Below are 17,669 nucleotides of genomic sequence, written 5' to 3'. Positions count from 1 at the left end.
CATGTATGTGGGTTATGTGGCAGCTACAGACTGCCCTCAATCGTTTACTGAAGTGGAAAACAGCAAAGGGCTTTAACTTCTCTCTATTTAAAACCGTTTGAATGCACTTTTGCCGTCAACAGCATATTCGCCCTGATCCTGAATTCTGTATTGGTGAAGCTGTGCTATCTGTAGTCCCTGAGACAAAGTCCTGGGAGCTTATTTTTCATCATAACCTTATCTTTATACAACACATCAAGCAGCTACTGGTCAAATGTACAAGAGCACTGAACATCTTCTGTGTCCTCTCTTCCACCACTTGGGGAGTGGATCGATGTTCTATGCTAAAGATATATTGTGCTCTTATTCGATCGAAACTCGACTATGGATCTCTGGTCTATGACTCTGCCAGGACCTCGACCTTAAAGATGCTGAACCCCATTCATCATCAAGGACTTCGGCTCTGCACTTCCACAGTTCAGAGCTTATACACAGAGTCTCATGAATCGTTTTTGCACCTCTGCCGTTTGACAGTTGTCTTTACTATATGCTTCCTTACTAAAGCATCCCACCTGGGGTTGTGTTTTCCTTCCTTGGTGGGCCATACTTTTTAGAACAGACGATCTGCCATTACTCCTTTTGGCCTTTGTATCCAGGCGCAGTTGGATGAACTGGGTCTGTCCTTCAATAATGTTGCTGTGTTTACTGGTCAGCCCATCCCACAGTGGCTTCTTACATTTCCCAAATGTGACCTATCTTTAAGTTATCTGAAAAAAGCAGACACTCCTGATTGGAAATACTGTCCGTTATTTGCTGAACATCTTTTGAACCATCCTTCCATTCTTATTTATACAAATGGTTCGAAATCAGGTGACTATGTGGGATCTGCCATGGTTTGTTATGGTTCGGTGGATGCAGAATCCTTTCTACAGTTTCTGTGTTCACTGCTGAACTGTATGCTATTTCTCTTGCCCTAAATCACATAAGCTAAGCAGTACTCTAACTGCACTATTTATACTAACTCGTTTAGTTCTCTACTGATCCTGGAATCACTTCACGTTAGTTCACATCCTCTTCTCGCCGATATTCAAACCCAACTGGCCCATTTCTCTTTAACATCTACTTCTATCTGTACCTATTCTATACATGGATTATGATCCTGTATTCAAGGCTCGGATAAGTACCAGCCGGCAGTCGACTTGGAGTGAGCAACGTGAAAACAAGCTTTTCCAAATAAAACCCTGTATTGGACTTTGGCCGTTTTTCCTCTGTAAGGATCGGAAAGAGGAAGTCGATCTAACTAGACTACACATTGGTCACAGTATTTAAACTCATCGTTTTCTTTTATCTGGGACTGATGCACCAGTGTGTTGTCTGTGTAACATTCAGGTCACAATAAGCCACATTTTACTGTCTTGCCATCGTTATAACTCCCAACAACAGCACCATTTTAAACATGTTCTGTCCCAAGGTTTGTCTATAACTTTAGACAGTGTTATTGGTGATTGTGACCTGTTTACCTTGGAAATGTTTTTTTAAAAACCATTAATCATTTTAATGCTATTTACGTTTTTTAATTTATACATTAGAACTTTTTAATGTGATTCTCTTTTCAGAATCAATGTCCATTTAGTTCGATTTGAAATTAAAAAATGGCCGTAACGTCAAATAACTCGAAACCAGGACTGGATAGGCCAACTTCAGGTGATAAACGTTGCTGTTTGAACTACCCGTTAGTCATCCAGGCGAGTTATAATTAAAACTTTGCTACAAGTCTTTCAAATCGTTTATTACTTTACTTTCTGAAAATGGCCATAATATCAAATAACTCGGAACCAGAACTGGAAAGGCCACCTTCAGGTGACTAATGGTTGGTTTGAGATTACCAGTTAGTCTTCCTGGCGAGTTATGATAATTACAATTATACTACAGAGAATCGTTTACAACGTGTATTACTGTAGTTTTTCTCTTACTGCTGTAGAATAGATGTAAAAACTGGTTTTAATGCTATTTATGTTTTTTTCTAAATTTTGTTTTGTTTTACCTTAATTTCGTCTTATGAAGTTTACTTATTTTACTTTAATTTTAACTTTTATCGGATGTTTAGCACAGATAGCCTCGTTGTTTTGTACCATAAAACACCAAACCAACCAACCAACCAATAATCATGGATTTGTGATATTGCAGAGGGAACGTCTGAGGTACTTGAAGTTAAAGCCATAGGATTATCAGATATAGGCCTACTGCTCTGACACAAATTCTTCTTGGCTATGTTTTAAAAAAAATCATGTAAACAAAGCTGTTTTATTTGATTTGATCTATCTCTGTGTTATTTTTCTTAAAGCAAATGAAAAGTCATTAGTTTTTGTTCCGTCAAGAAGGTTCGTCGCTCTCGTCCACTGAGTAATTCAATCGTCAACTCAATTAACTTGTTCATAGTCAGTCTTTCAGCTACTCTGTTTCATCTTCATCACTTTCATTGTTTTAGTCAGGATTTAGAACAGTATCCATAATTTCAGAGTCACTGTAGTGATGAACAACAGATGTTTCTTTGTCGACATTCAGCTAGACTTTCTTCATTAAGCTCACTTGCTATACCTTAAACAGCAGGTCTCGTAAAACGTTTTGCATACTCAGGAAACTCATAAACAACTTCTTTCTCCTGAGATACATTAAATCTTCTAAAGTCAGTCAGTAAGTAGCTTGTCCCAAAAGGGTTTGTGCCACATGAAATGCTATCTGTGGTCACCCAGTGAACTAGCCTAGCGGTCACAAGAATTTTAAGTGCACTCTTGTAAATTTGTCCAGATTAACACATTCGTTGTCAGTTACAAGTTAACTCATAGTTGACAAAGAGGTCAACATTGCCAGATGTGAGAAGACTCGTAGCAACTTTTTTTAATATTAAGTGTCTTGTTTTCTTTCTGGTGCCAAGGGTTAATATTTATGTTTGAGGTTGGCGATCTCGGACGTCAGTTCTTCACTTAAGATGGTACAAGGTATCTTGTACAGTAGTATAAAATAACAGTACAAAATATGATACCTTCTTGTTTTATAGCAAGATTCTAATAAAAACATACTAATTTTTTCTAAAAAACAAATTACTCATTTATTGTAACCAGTATTTAGCATAAAATATCCTTACACAAAATATGCAAAACAATTGTAACAAAAGAAAATTTGAGTAAAATCTGATGAGAAATACTGTAACACTGGAAGGCAGAATGTTGGTTTGGCTTAGTTGTTAGAGCTTCCACTAATACTACCTGTTACACTGTTATTTATTTTAAGTGAAAATGCAGTGGGTTAATGGAGCACACAAGCACTAACTCGAGACTTTATAGTTAAAGCAAAGAAATCTGAGACCAAGATTTAAAGAATACTTTTTATTAAATATTTCACATATTCAAAGCTTACATTCAATATTCATATTTATCTTATATGTTAAACTCTTTTACTAAACAGTTACTATGAATATTAACTCCATAGTATTTTTAGTATGTTAATCAAGAGGTAAGGTGAGAAACAGCTGATTGTCTCACTATGGCAGTACTCATGTTGAAGTAGTTGATATATAGTCCGAAAGCAATTTCTTTTTCTGCAGTAGAGAACTTACTTTTGGCTGTTACAGGACATTTTATTCAATTTTTCTTTATTACCTCACATTCTGCCAAATAGTATGCGCAACTACTCACAAGCAGTTCCAATACTTAATTGGTCAATTCTGTTATGATTGTGTACAACAGCTAACAAAAAACAAATCTGCTTATCCATTGGTTACAGATAAAGAAGGTGAATCTTTCATATTTATACCCACATTCTTGTTATCAATACTTCATCAAAGTGCTGGCTGACCTCCTTTTTAGGAAGTTTAAAACTCAATAATTATCAATCATCCACAGCTTTAGCCCATACTGCAGCATCTTCAAGCTGTCAGAGATTCTACCTTATTCTGCTCCATTAATGCAACGTCCATATCTTGCATAACTCTTATTGACCTTGATAGCATCATATCATTACAATATAAACATACAGTGGAAAGTTTCTTAACACGTTTCCCCTCTTAAGTCATCTTTGCTATATAATCATCATTTTTTATAATTCCGCGCCTATACTTCACTGTATGACATTTTTTCTTATTGTGCCTCATTATCCGAGGCATTTAAATATCCAGCTATGCTTCATTACATATGATCTTTTTTGAAACAATTTTCAGCACAAAAAGCTTGCTTTTCAGCGCAAACTGCGCATACATATCGTGTTTCCTTTCTTACTTTTTCTTTGTACACACTAAGCATGGTTTGGTAGGTTTGGCTTTCTTTTGCATTGGTGGAATATATTCTAAGTAATAAAAATTTGTAAAAGCAGGGTTCTCAGGAAGAATGGTTCTATTTTTTGGCATGTAATCTCTAACTAAGTAGATTACTATTTGTTCTCCAACTTTCAAAAGTGGTATTTGATTTGAAGTTTGGTTCTGTTGTACATTATGTGAGAATTGCTTATAATAATTTTTATTATATGAAACCCAGTTTTCTTGTATTAGCAAAGCATTTTCCTCAGTGCTGAATAATATGAAAACATTTGATCAGATCTGTCAATACTAGAAATTCCGTTGTTGTAATCTCTAACAATGGTTGGTTTTCGTTAAACCTTCCTACTGTAATTTATGTCTAGCATCTCTACTTGGTGTATGTTGCTTATTGTGATCACCTCTCTTTTATCCTTCCACTTACATGTAACTGCTGCATCAAGACTTTATCCAAGATAATTCCCCTTTCTTGAGTTTTTTTTCACCAAGTGTTTAGGATTGTCCTTACAGTCAAACCTAAGAGTCCCACAGACATAGATAGAGTAGTCTGTCAGCATTTTTGTGAGTTGAACTGAACTCTAGGAGTTATCAGTATATTAAATATGGTATTTTTCTAGATAATTTTCCATTAGACTAACTGTTACTTCAGCTGATTGACTGACTTGTTCTTGGTTCATGCAATCTACCAGAGTAGATCATAAATTTCTGACCAAAGCTTTTAGACTTGCATAGCTCATAAGCTTCACCCCATTCTCGTGATGTTTATTTTTTATGTGTTGATGGAAAGTTAGACTTCCTTGCCAAAAAACCATGGATTCATTGATGCACAATTCTCTATGAGGAACGTAGAGAAATTTCATGGTATCATTGAAATACTGTAGCAGAGGGTTTATTTTTAAAAATTATAATCTATCTCAATCATCCTTCTGATTATTTGCAAACTGACGGAATAAAAGCAGAAACTGAAAATGATTTCTGCTCATAACAGATTGCCAAAATGGAAACTTGTTTAGATCATGGCAGACCAATAATGCTCTAATGATGGCAAATTGCAGGAGCCTATATGTAGGAATAGTCCAAGGAAGCATTTCATTTCATTTATATTGGTATCTTTCGGCTTATTTATGTGAGAAGCTCTTTGTATAGGCCGATGTTTATTTATTTCTTGATTTGCACTTTAATTGGTTTCTGCAACCAGTAAATTCAAAAGCTTTTCAATGAAGAATATTTTTATAAGATTACTTATTGGATTGTCTTATTGTAGGTGCTTTAGCCCAGGATTTGCAGTGAATTGGAAATCTATGGGATTTTGTGGGTCATTTGACCAAGGGGTAGACGTTGAGGGCCATTGAAATTTAGGAGTTCTTGGTCGGATCTAGTTTGATTATCTCAGAGTCAAAGAAAATAAAATGTACCTTAATCTACATATTCGTCTCAGGTTGTACTTTTAGACTCCGGAATCTAATTTCTATCCAAATCTGATACATCATCAATTGATTCTTCCAAGCTCTCATTTACAGAATCATCTCTATCATAACTGAACAATTTTTGAATATCTTCTTTATGAAGCCTTTTGGCCGTGAATAAAAATTTGACAAAAGAAAAAATCATTAGTCAATGTCAATATCACATTATCATTTTAGATGTTCTAATGCAAGCTGTGTGTGTGTGTTTTTCTTAGAGTAAAGCCACATCGGGCTCTCTGCCGAGCCCACCGAGGGGAATCGAACACCTGATTTTAGCTTGTAAATCCGTAGACTTACCGCTATACTAGCGGGGGCCTAATGCAAGCTATGAAACATGAGTAGGCCTAAGCCTAGCAGGTCTTCTATCTCTTAGTGCACACGGCACCTCATCAGACTGATCTGTGCAGCTGCGTTGTGCTGCTTTAGGATCCCTGGTAGTTACAGGGTTCTAAGAGATCAGTTAGTTTACTTTTGGTTCAAGCTGGCCCTGTCTATTTGAAAGTCAATGCGAGATTGCTTGTATTTGGCATATAGAAAGAAAATATATTTGAATATGCTATATAGAGGTAATTAGTAGTGCATTATTAGGAGTTGTCATGCCATAGATGACATATTTATACACATGTACACGCATTAGAAACATTTGCACTGAGAAATAATAAAAAAAACCTTAATTTGGCAAATAAAACTAAAAGCATAAAAATACCCTACGGGAGCAAACGGGTTAAATAAAGGATGTGCCAGGCCATTAGCTGTCAGAAAATCAGTGATGTTTTTACACAACCTCTACATGAAATGGCAGTTACCATAATAAGCCCCACCCATGTCCACATTGTAAAATCCAGAGAATGAAATTAGTGAAGAAATTTACAATAAAATTAAGATTTCATCTGTTAATGAAGTCTTAGTCATAGGTTATTTTAATGTCAGACATATAGAATGGGAAATGCAAGAGTAAAACCGTGAGGTTTGTGGAAACTGTTTAGGATGGCATTCTTTACCAGTTAGTCAACGAACCAATTATAAACAATGCTAACTTCAAATATAGAAGTGATCGAAAAAGTAAAGATTGGTTAAAATCTGGGTGCAAATGATCACTGCTCCACTATGTTTGATGTTTTCCGCATATGGACATACGGTTTTTTGTTTTTGTTTTTGAATTTCGCACAAAGCTACTCGAGGGCTATCTGTGCTAGTTGTCCCTAATTTAGCAGTGTAAGACTAGAGGGAAGGCAGCTAGTCATCACCGCCAACTCTTGGGCTACTCTTTTTTACTAACGAATAGTGGGATTGACCGTAACATTATAACGCCCCAAAGGCTGAAAGGGCGAGCATGTTTAGCGCGACGGGGATGCGAACCCGCGACCCTCAGATTACGAGTCACACGCCTCAACACGCTTGGCCATGCCGAGCCCTGGACATACGGAATAATGATATTTTGATTATACGTTTGAAAAACGGGATGCGACAAGAATTATCTGTTGTAAATTGAGCAGCTGAGTTATTTGGAGATACTGATCAGACGTGGAAAATGTTTAAAGATAAATTTTTAAATATTCAAGATTAATATATTCCTTTTAGAAAGAAAATGGCAGTTGCAAGTAAAAAAACAAGTTGGCTTATAAAAGTTTGAGAGATAAATTAAAGAAAAGCACTATAAATTTAAGAAATATAAATCAACTGGTATGACAGAAGACTATAATATTATAGAATATTAAGAAATTTGGTGAAACATTATAGAAATTAGGACATCAAAAAGGATGTATGAAAATAGGTTCGCTGAAAATGTAAAAATTAACAATAAGGATTTCTTTAAATACATTAAGAGTAAACAAAATGGTTGAGGGATAATAAAGGAAGGCTAGTACATGACATAAGAGGGCCAGGTTATTAAATTTTACTTTTTCTTCAGGTTTTACTTACAGATATTTAAGTAGTGTTTCATAATGAATAAATGAAAATGAGATGAGTGCATTAATTCTGATCTGGTTAAGAAAAATTGGGAAGTTTAAAATACGGTAAGAGTCATGGTAATATTTTCAAAGAGTGTTGAAGGTGGTTAAAAACTGGATATGTGAACCATTTTTTGTTACTCATTGACTAGTGTGCAAGTACCAGAGGATTGTAAGTCACTTAATGTAACTTCTCTTTTCAAGGGAGGTGATAAAATTTTCTCAATAATCATAGACCCATAAGTCTTACATCAGTTGTTGGTAAAGCTATGGATTGTACTCTAAAGACAGCTTTTGTGGATATTAAAACTTTAGTTGAAATAAAGTACACTACGATGTTGCGACCTTATTAGGTCATCTTCAGGTTAACATTTTTAACTTCATGTAGGTTTTTCATCATCATGAAAAACTTTAGAATCTCTGTTAAAAGGTTTTCTGCAAAGGCATTTAACAAAGTTTAGAATTTTATTGGATAATCAATCAACATGGTTTTATTAAGGAAAAATATTATCTTACAAATATTTTGAAATTTTACATTATTTGAAAAGGGTACTGCTTATGTAGATGAGGGTAAGGGTGTAGATTTGATGTGTCTGGATATTCAGAAAGCATTTACAAGGTGCTACATAAAAAAACTTGAAACAATTGTCTCTGCAGTTGGGGGGTATAAATTAACAAGCTGGATAAATGAGTGGTTGGATGGAAGAAAGCAAAGGGCTGTTACAAATGATTTTCAGTCAAATTGGATTATTGTAACATGTGCGGTACCCCAGGGCTTAGTCTTAGGACCTTTGCTCTTTTTTAATGACATAGACAAAGGAATAGTCAATAAATTACTTAAATTTGTAGATGACAGCGAGGTCTTGGGTGTTCCTAGCTGTGATGAAGATGTTGCTGTTTTACAAAGGGATTTAGATCATTTATTAAGATGGGTAAATAAATAGGAGACGTGTTTTAATTATATTAAGTGCAAGATTATGCGTGTGGGTTATCATGATTTGAATTATAAGTATAATTTGGATTGGAATAACCTTAACAAAGTCATAAAAGAAAGGGATCTTGGTGCAATAGTCAGTCAGTCTCTAAAGCCATCCAAACAGTGTGTTGTTGCTACTTGTAGTGCAAATGGGGTTTTAGGTTGTATCTGCAGAAATATTGAATACAAGTCAAAAGAAGTTATACTTTCATTGTACATGCCACTGGTTAGACCATTTTTGGAATATTGTATTCAATCTTTGAGTCTTTACCTTAAGAAAGACATTGAACTATTGGAAAAGATTCAGAGAAAGGTTACTATATAATGGTGCTTGGGATGGAGTGGTTGTTATACAAGGAGGTTTAAATCTCTCAAATAAATAGTCTTATCTTAAAAAAAAGAAGAGTTAAGGGGACCTGATTAAGGTGCTTAAAATTGTAAAGAAAACTTATAGTGTTGATACATCATCTTTTTTTCAAATTTAACAGTGAGAATAGTAGGAGGAGGGAACACAAACATAATTTTTATTACAGTAGGAGTCATTTTCAGCTAAGACAGTTTTTCTTTCTAATGGGGTGTTTGACCTTAAGATGTTATGTAAGCAGTAAATTTAAATTAATTTAAGAAAAAGCTTGATAAGTATAAAAATGATAAAGACTGCCTTTAAGTTAATTTAGTTTAGAGCATGAAACAGCCGATATATTGTCACAAAAGATTAAATTATATAAAAACAGCAAATATAATTCAGCAGAGATAAGTTGAATCCATACTTTTTTCTAATTGTATCCTATCAATCATTTCTTTATTAAAAGTTAGCAATAAATCTAAAATTTAATGCATATATTTAAAGAAAAATAATATATCCACGTAGCCTAATTATTTGTATGTGTACACCAGATGGCAAATTTTCTGCCCGTGTGTTATAAGACTGACAACCCCAAAGTTCTTTCTTTCGAGAATCATGCCTGGTTTTAGTGAGAAGGTATGAGTGTTGTTGAGTAATTGGTGTGATTTTGTTACATATCGATTGTAAGTAAGCATGTAACGTAGAATAGCATCAAATTTTTTCAAAGTGTTGATTGTAGAGAATAATTTTTCGTGTATTTATATTGTAGGTTAATTATGTAGCCTAAAGATAAGTTAAGCCTAACAGGTAAAGACATACGTGTATCAGATCGATGGGTGCTTGATGTTGAATCTTAAGACTAAAACAATGGAAAGTAGGAAATCACTTAAAGAATTTGGAGTAATTACGTGATGTATAATATGAAGAGGATATTAACACACTATCTAGTTCAGTAACTATTACATATAGCAAAGTTAAATTATTTTGTGCAGGTCTATAAAGTTCGTCTTCATTCTACTATTCACCATGCTGTTGTAGCTTGTTCCATTTACTCGTTATGGTTAAATTGCGCAAGCTACTTCATTTGGTTGTGTTAATTCAAGATGGTATTTTGTTTCATTGTTATAAGCTATTCATCTTATCCTTCATAGCCCATTTAGCAACATATTATGGTAGATGTGAGTAAATAGCACATAAAGTATACACGTGGATACTAAAAAGCTAGATAGGCATTTTATATTAGTTCATGACAATACATTTTAAGTTTTATATTAGGTTCATGACAGTACATTTTAAGTTTGTAAATAGTTTATTTTTAAAGATTTATTTTGAAACTTGGATAAAGTAAAACATCAAATCGTAAGACATTAATTTCATTCACGCACGTTCATATTAAAGGTGTTTAATTAAATCTTGAATGCAGTCCAGTGACTTTTGCAGAAAAGTGTTTAAAATGGACTTGCATTGTGCAAGGGTTAAATAAATAAACTATTAGATGTTTAATGATAAAGAAAATGTTTGTTTTAAATTGCTGTCAATGATGAAATTTTTTTCTGAGTTCTGATGATTTCATAACATGCACTACCAACTGAGGCAGCTTTAAGAATTTGGTTTTCCTCATTTTACTAATATTTAGTTCTGTCCTAGTGTAGTAAGAAAAAAGTACATAGCAGTGAAGTTTTAAGGTATAAGTTTTGGTTTTGTTTTGAATTTTGCCCAAAGCTACATGAGGGCTATGTGCACTAGCCGTCCCTAATTTAGCAGTTTAAGACTGGAAGGAAGGCAGCTAGTCATCACCACCCACTGCCAACTCTTGGGCTACTCTTTTACCAATTAATAGTGGATTGACTATCACATTATAAAGCCCCCATGGCTGAAAGGGTGAGCATGTTTGGTGCGACAGGGATTCGAACCTGCAACCCTCATATTACGAGTTGAATGCCTTAACCCACCTAATTTTTTGTTGAGAAGTCTGAATTATCTTATTGTTTGAAATTGTAATTTGTAGGTAAGTTCCTAAGCATGACTTTAATATTTATTTATATGCCATGTTTATTTCATTGGTTGTGAAATTCTTCATGTTTTAATTTCACTTTTCATATGGCTTGGGTACAGTAGTTGATTTTCCTTTTTAATTTTAGCAGAGTTGAATTTTTTTTATCTTTGGGATGTGGAAGTTGACTTAGTTTAGTCTGAATGGATGAAAATATTTTAAAAAATATTAACAACGGTGTATATTAAACTAAGAAAAATGGTCTATCTTAACCCTCATGAGTAGAACAGTTTACTTAGCTAACTTACCACTAGGTTAAATTTTAGATTTTATCTTGGTAGGTAGTTTGTTTTGATCAAAAGTTAATTATTACTACTTCATTTTTTTGCCCTCCCACAGTGCACGAAGCAAGGGGACAAATAGAATGTGATTTGATGAAATTTGACTAATTTTGCAAACTTGCTTGCTGTCTGGATAAAAACTGTTATTGTGGTGCACTTTTATTATTCCAAATTTGCAGATATTGTGAAGAGTTCTATGTTCAGCTACACTAATAGCAAGTAGAATATCTTTGTTCAAATTCACAATAAATGTGTAATATGAGTGAGAAAAGTGTTATCTAATTCTGTAAGGCCCTCTACCCATTCAGAGAATGAAACAAGTTTCACATGTTCTTGGGTTAAGGGAGTATAAGCATTGATAAGTTTTATTCTGTGTGAACTCTTAAATCTGGTATTATATATATATATATATAAAGACGTTAAGTGGGGCTGAAATATTTGTTTCCCCTTTTAGTTGTTTTGCTACATAGTAAGACTTATTTTTATGATGCATTCTGCTTGCGGACGTGTATTTAATACATGGTTACCAACCTGATTTCTTTAAGTGTTGAACATCTGAAGTTGTTTAAACAAATTAGCTGTGACATACTTGTGTTAGTGTTGTCATTTCTTTTTCAATATATTCTCATTCTTGTAAAACTTTAAGACCATGAAAATGTTACGAGAAACGTGAAATTAAAAGTTTGATAGTTTATATTATCTGTGTATACATGTAAGTAGAATACCACTGCTACATTGTCAGCTTTTGTGGTCTTAAGTAGGCTTAGTTTGTTACAGGAAGTCTTCATTTCAAAACATTTAGATCATAACTGTAGTTGCTTAACTATAATGTTACCACAAGATCATGACTCTAATGTTAGGTTGAATGAAGAAAATATCACATTTTTAAGTCGAACATTAAGCATAAACAACAGTGTTTGAAATGTTCTAGATTAATGTTTTTGTGTAAAATTCTTAATGACCTTAAGTTAACACGTTACATGTGCAAAATCTCTGGTTGACTTAAATAATTTTATTTACAGCCTGTTGTAATTGATGGCCAAGGTCACCTTCTTGGTCGTCTTGCTGCTGCTGTTGCAAAAACTCTCTTAATAGGTAAGTGTTGTCAGATTTTACTCTTATTTGGTATTATGAATGAACAGTCCAGTGAAAAAATTTTTTAGTGTGTAATGTATTGAAAGAAAGATACGAGTTTTATGTGTTATTGATTGTGTGGGCTGATATTATTTGAAAGAAAGATACGAGTTTTATGTGTTATTGATTGTGTGGGCTGATATTATTTGAAAGAAAGATACGAGTTTTATGTGTTATTGATTGTGTGAGCTGATATTATTTGGATGTTGTTTCAATGATAAGTTTGGTATGATTTCACTGATTCATATTACATGCACTACCAACTGAGAAAAGCTTTGAAATTATTCTGTTCTTGATGTATTGTAGTACTGGAGTGTTAACGTGGATTTATTGTTACAGGTCAAAGAGTAGTGGTTGTAAGATGTGAGGGAATAAACATCTCTGGAAGCTTTTTTAGAAACAAACGTGAGTATTTACATTCTTAGTTTAGGTTTTTAAAAACGTAGTTTACCTTTGTCAGTTAAAAACCTGAGGGTCCATTTACACACAGCTAGAATTTTAACTTATTTTACTAAATTCATCTGAGTGCAAGGTGATTTTATGCCAAAAATAATGGTTCTTTTTACATAACCTCAAACCTAAACATGTTTTCTCTACTAACAAACTAACTAATGAAAATTCAATGTATACCATAATGAAATAGAATTAATATATTCTGTCATGGGTCGGTTAAAATTTATTTCATTAAACACGTTAGTATTTTTAAAATGTGTGGAGTTATACATTGTGTGTAGATCTAACTGTTGCAAGTAGCCCTCTCACTTATGGGTAGACTAGATTGCAAGTTATAAAGTTTTAGTTACTTTCAAAAAATTTTATTTAAATTGCTTTATCATTGTACAGAAATAAACTTAGCATGAAAACATGACTGCTGAATAGTTTCAACTCTGTATTAAAATAAAATATTTTCTTGTGTAAGAATAACATTTGTTTTATGGGTCTTTTCTCTTCTGTAATTTATTTACAACTCCATTTGACACATTAGCTCCCAAGTCTATTTTGACAATATTTTCTAGGATCCCACTTTTCATTTTACAGTTAGTGTTTTAGGAGCAGTGTTTATGTAGTCGTGGCTCTTTAAAAAGAAAATAGCACAACTCGCCTGTTGTGGGATTTACTGGAATACTGTTTGGGAGCCAATCTGTTAATAGGTACAAAACTTAATGTTACTTATTATAATGTCACTTGCTCTGACAAGGCATAATTTTTGTTGCCTTTAATCATATTTGTTCAATGAACCATTAAGTAGAAAATCGGATCCCACTAGCCATGCCTTACCATCACATCCTGTATTTCAGTTTTTAAGTAATGTTAAATGATGTTATGTTACATTGCTTTTAAACAAAGCAGCATCTTATTTTGCTTTCATTTTGATTTTTTTTTTGTTTGGTATCATTTCACATTAACAAGCTTAATTGAAGATTTAAATATTTTTATTGAAAGTTAAACCTGATAAATTATGGAAAGTTTTTCTTTGTTTTTAGGTGTTATGTAATTACATAAACTAGTTTGTAAATTTTTCATTATGAATGTTTCAAGGATGCCAGATTTGTATATGATGTTATCAATTTACCTACATTGTTTGAATATTGTGAAAACAATTTTGAACTGAGACAAACATAGGCTAGTTACAGGTATGGAAACATTTATTTTACATTCTTCTAATAAGAACCTTGTTTCTAGTTAAGTACCTTGCCTTCTTGAGGAAGAGGTGCAATGTTAACCCTAGACGTGGTCCATTTCATTTTCGTGCTCCCAGCAAGATCCTTCTACGCACCATTAGGGGAATGTTGCCCCACAAAACAAAACGAGGGGAAGCTGCCCTTTCAAGACTCAAGACCTTTGAGGGTATCCCACCCCCTTATGATAAGAGGAAGAGGGTTGTAGTTCCATCGGCTTTGCGTGTAATGAGGTTACGTCCTGGAAGAAAGGTGTGTTAAACTTGTATTTTGAAAATGTAATATTTTCCACCACTTTATACTGAAATATCAGTTTGATATAAACTAGTGTGTGTGCTATTGTAGTGGTGTCAAGATAGAAAAGGGAACAGTCAGTTACGTGTGTTTAAGTGGCCTTTGTTGACAAAGTTCTGTAGAAGACATTTTCACTTGGAGATCTAACTTCATGCAGCTATTACTTCAGTGTTGTACACAGATTTATATGTAAACTTTAAAATGTTCTTTTATTGTAGGATGCTATTAATGTTAATATAATGTTAAAAAATGACTTGTTTTATTAAAATGTATTTGACAGCAACATGTTAATTTCAAAATTAACTTAATTATTTTACTCTGTGATGAAAACTTACCTACCATGAGTACAATGAAATAACGATCTAAGTCTGAGAGTAATTTTGAGATGATTAAATAAATGTTACGAAAAGCACTTGTTTTAAAGTTATGTTTGTTTTAGTTCTGTACTGTTGGCCGGCTTTCTCATGAAGTGGGTTGGAAATACCAAAATGTCATTGCTACTTTAGAGATGAAACGCAAAGCGAAGTGTGCAGTGTACTACAGTCACAAAAAACAGGATCAAGTAAGTTCTTGTTAATAACTACACTTTACATGTGCAACCATGCTGGAGCAAGTTTTACTTTAGGTGCATTGTTAATTCCAGGAATAAATTTGTCATTTAGTTTTGTGGAGTGCACGTTAATCTATATCGGGGACTACTGTCTAAATTTTTGAATTTTAAAGGGGGGATTGACGAATACTGTTGGTTACGAGACAAAAAAGTACGTTGGTTGCAAAATTAATGTTGCTACAGACCAGTAGTGTATCACTGATATGTTGATACTGTTATAACAGATGGTCAGTCACCGTAAATTATGCATATACTCAATGTAAGACTTAGGCTGTGTAAAAGCAAGTTGAAATTGGGTAGATACATGTGAACAGTGGATGAACTGATGAAACCTGAATTGTATTATATTTACTTGTCATTTGATTGTTTAGTCCAAGGTCTCTAACTTTATCATACCTGACTATTCTACTAAGATGACATGAGTATGGTGTTTAAATTGGTAAATACTGTATAACTGTTACTAAGATGGATTAAATCAACTGTTTTTCTCAAAACCAGTTTATTAGGTTATCCAGAAATAAATGTTGGAATTCTCTTTATGACAGAAGCTAAATATTGAGTAAGTTATCATTGATTAGTTGGTTTAATCCAATGTTTGTTACTTACAAGGTGTCTTGTCTGCTGTTTTCAATTCTGCTTGGAATAAGTTTTTGCAATCCCCAAGCCACCATGGACAAGAACTTTCATCTGATTTTTCTCTGAATACAAGGAACATCACCAGGCATTCGGTCATGGATCTGTTACTGTACAAGGTACAGTTCAACATTGGTTCCAAAGGTTTTTACATGGATATAAGTTTTGAGGACTATAAAGGTCATGGAAGGAAGCCATCTTTATATAAAAACACATTAATGGAAGCAGTTGAAACACTCTTGTGAGCTTGCAGAAAAGCTAGGTACAAACAAATCAAGCATTGCCAACCATCTAAGTGGAATTTGAAAGACAAAGTTGGATAAGTGGGTTCTGAATGAGCTGACTGAAGATCAGCAAAATTGTTGTCATGAGACCTGCTCTACACTGCTATTGCAGAACCAAAATGATTCATTTTTTGATCAGATAGTGATATGCAATCAAAAGTGGACTCTGTATGACAGTTGGAAACAATCTGCACAATGGCTCAATTACAAAACAGCCCCAAAGTCCAACTTTTGCCAAAAAGGGTCATTGTTGCTGTATGGTGGAGTGTGGCTAACATCATTTTGAAGTCAGAGTAAAAAATTGCAGTGGACAAATACTGTAAAAAATTGGCCAAAATGCATCAAAAGTTGCACAAGAAACAATCAACTCTGGTAAATCGAAGGGGCTCTATTCTTCAATAGTGTTGGTCCTCACATGTCAAGGATGGTGGTCTAAATATTGAGTGAATTGGGAATTGAAGTTCTCCAGACCCTTCCCCTACAGATTTTTATTGTTTCAACCACTTTGACAACTTTTTTGAACAATAAATGCTGTCAAAACCAGGCAGTTGCAGAAGCTTTCAGGGAGTTAATTGACCATAGAAACTGATATCTGCAGCAGGGGCATAAACAGCGTGATTATACGTTGGCAAAAATGTATTGAAGCAAATGGTACTTGCTTGGATTAAAACATGTTTTACAGCACTGGTTTATACCTTTCAAAACTTCAGTTCAAAAATTACATTTATTTTGGGACATCCTAATAATAATAATAATAATAATAATAAAAAAAAAAGTTGATTATGAACTTAATTTAATATCTGTAGTTTAGCTTTGTGTATGAGAGATATTTAATATGATCAGGAATAGACATAATTTGTTTTTCTTTTACAGAAACTGCTTCAAGAAGCCAAGCAGAAGGTGGCTAAAGTCATTGAGCCATACAGGAGCATAGTTGAAAGTTATGGTTACTAGACTTAATGTAAAATGGTTGAATAAATGTCATGATTTGAAAACTTGTTTCATGTATTTTGTCTTATACAAATAAGTTAGATCATAACACCAGCTGGTGTTAAAATGTTTCCAAGATTCACTCTACTACAGAATGGTCAGCTATAGAAGATAACTAATTTTTTACTTTTTCCCACTAAACTTCTTGTGTATTCTTAAATTAATGTGGTTATAATGATTTTAGTGAGTCACATGGTATGTTGAATGTAGTGCTGTTTAATATTAGATGTTTCTGATGTCAGAATAACTTATTAAATGTTGAGTTAATGTTATTTGAAGAAATATTCTAGATAACTTCATTTGAACTATCTTAGCCCTCTCCACATGGGTCAAAGGCCATATCATGATGTTTTCACTTATGTTCAAAGTTTAATTTGTCACTAAGTTTGGAATACTACTGTAAATTATGAATCTGTTTTTGTACTATGCATTAGTTAATATTAGATGTTTCTGATGTCAGAATACTAAGTCCATAATATTGTACAAATTAGGAACTCAATAATATTGACAAACTAGAATATAAGATAAGAACCTCGTATCTTTTTATTTGTTGATGTGGGTTATGTGCTGAATCAGTCAGTAGCTCTGTTTAACTGTGAACTATTGACAGTTATTTCTTTAAATAACTGATCTACAGCTTAAAATGTTCCCCTAATGTTGAACTAAGATTTCAGTGAGGTAGC

At 33.6% G+C, this 17,669-nt stretch overlaps 1 protein-coding gene and 2 non-coding genes across 3 annotated transcripts; all 3 read left to right on the top strand.

Annotated features, from left to right (window-relative positions):
* The first annotated feature begins 9,579 nt into the window (after positions 1–9,579).
* RpL13A (ribosomal protein L13A) lies at positions 9,580–16,991 on the top strand. Its single transcript, XM_076501001.1, has 6 exons — positions 9,580–9,664; positions 12,385–12,457; positions 12,836–12,901; positions 14,180–14,427; positions 14,909–15,031; positions 16,870–16,991. The coding sequence occupies exons 1-6, from the start codon at positions 9,644–9,646 to the stop codon at positions 16,948–16,950; spliced, it is 612 nt and encodes a 203-aa protein (XP_076357116.1). The 5' UTR covers positions 9,580–9,643; the 3' UTR covers positions 16,951–16,991.
* LOC143251294 (small nucleolar RNA Z195/SNORD33/SNORD32 family) lies at positions 10,559–10,626 on the top strand. Its single transcript, XR_013028556.1, has one exon. It is a non-coding gene; the product is annotated as a small nucleolar RNA Z195/SNORD33/SNORD32 family (small nucleolar RNA).
* LOC143251295 (small nucleolar RNA SNORD34) lies at positions 14,044–14,115 on the top strand. Its single transcript, XR_013028557.1, has one exon. It is a non-coding gene; the product is annotated as a small nucleolar RNA SNORD34 (small nucleolar RNA).
* Positions 16,992–17,669: the final 678 nt, after the last annotated feature.

Source organism: Tachypleus tridentatus, chromosome 5 (genome assembly GCF_004210375.1).
Source record: "Tachypleus tridentatus isolate NWPU-2018 chromosome 5, ASM421037v1, whole genome shotgun sequence".
In the NCBI taxonomy this organism is placed as follows: Eukaryota; Metazoa; Arthropoda; class Merostomata; order Xiphosura; family Limulidae; genus Tachypleus; species Tachypleus tridentatus.
This window is presented reverse-complemented; position numbering and strand designations above follow the sequence as displayed.

Excerpts from the sequence above, each read along its gene's own strand:
- RpL13A (XM_076501001.1), top strand. The coding sequence starts at position 9,644 with ATGCCTGGTTTTAGTGAGAAG. Across the intron at positions 12,458-12,835 it reads TGCAAAAACTCTCTTAATAG|GTCAAAGAGTAGTGGTTGTA; the intron begins GTAAGTGTTGTC and ends TTATTGTTACAG. Across the intron at positions 14,428-14,908 it reads GGTTACGTCCTGGAAGAAAG|TTCTGTACTGTTGGCCGGCT; the intron begins GTGTGTTAAACT and ends TGTTTGTTTTAG.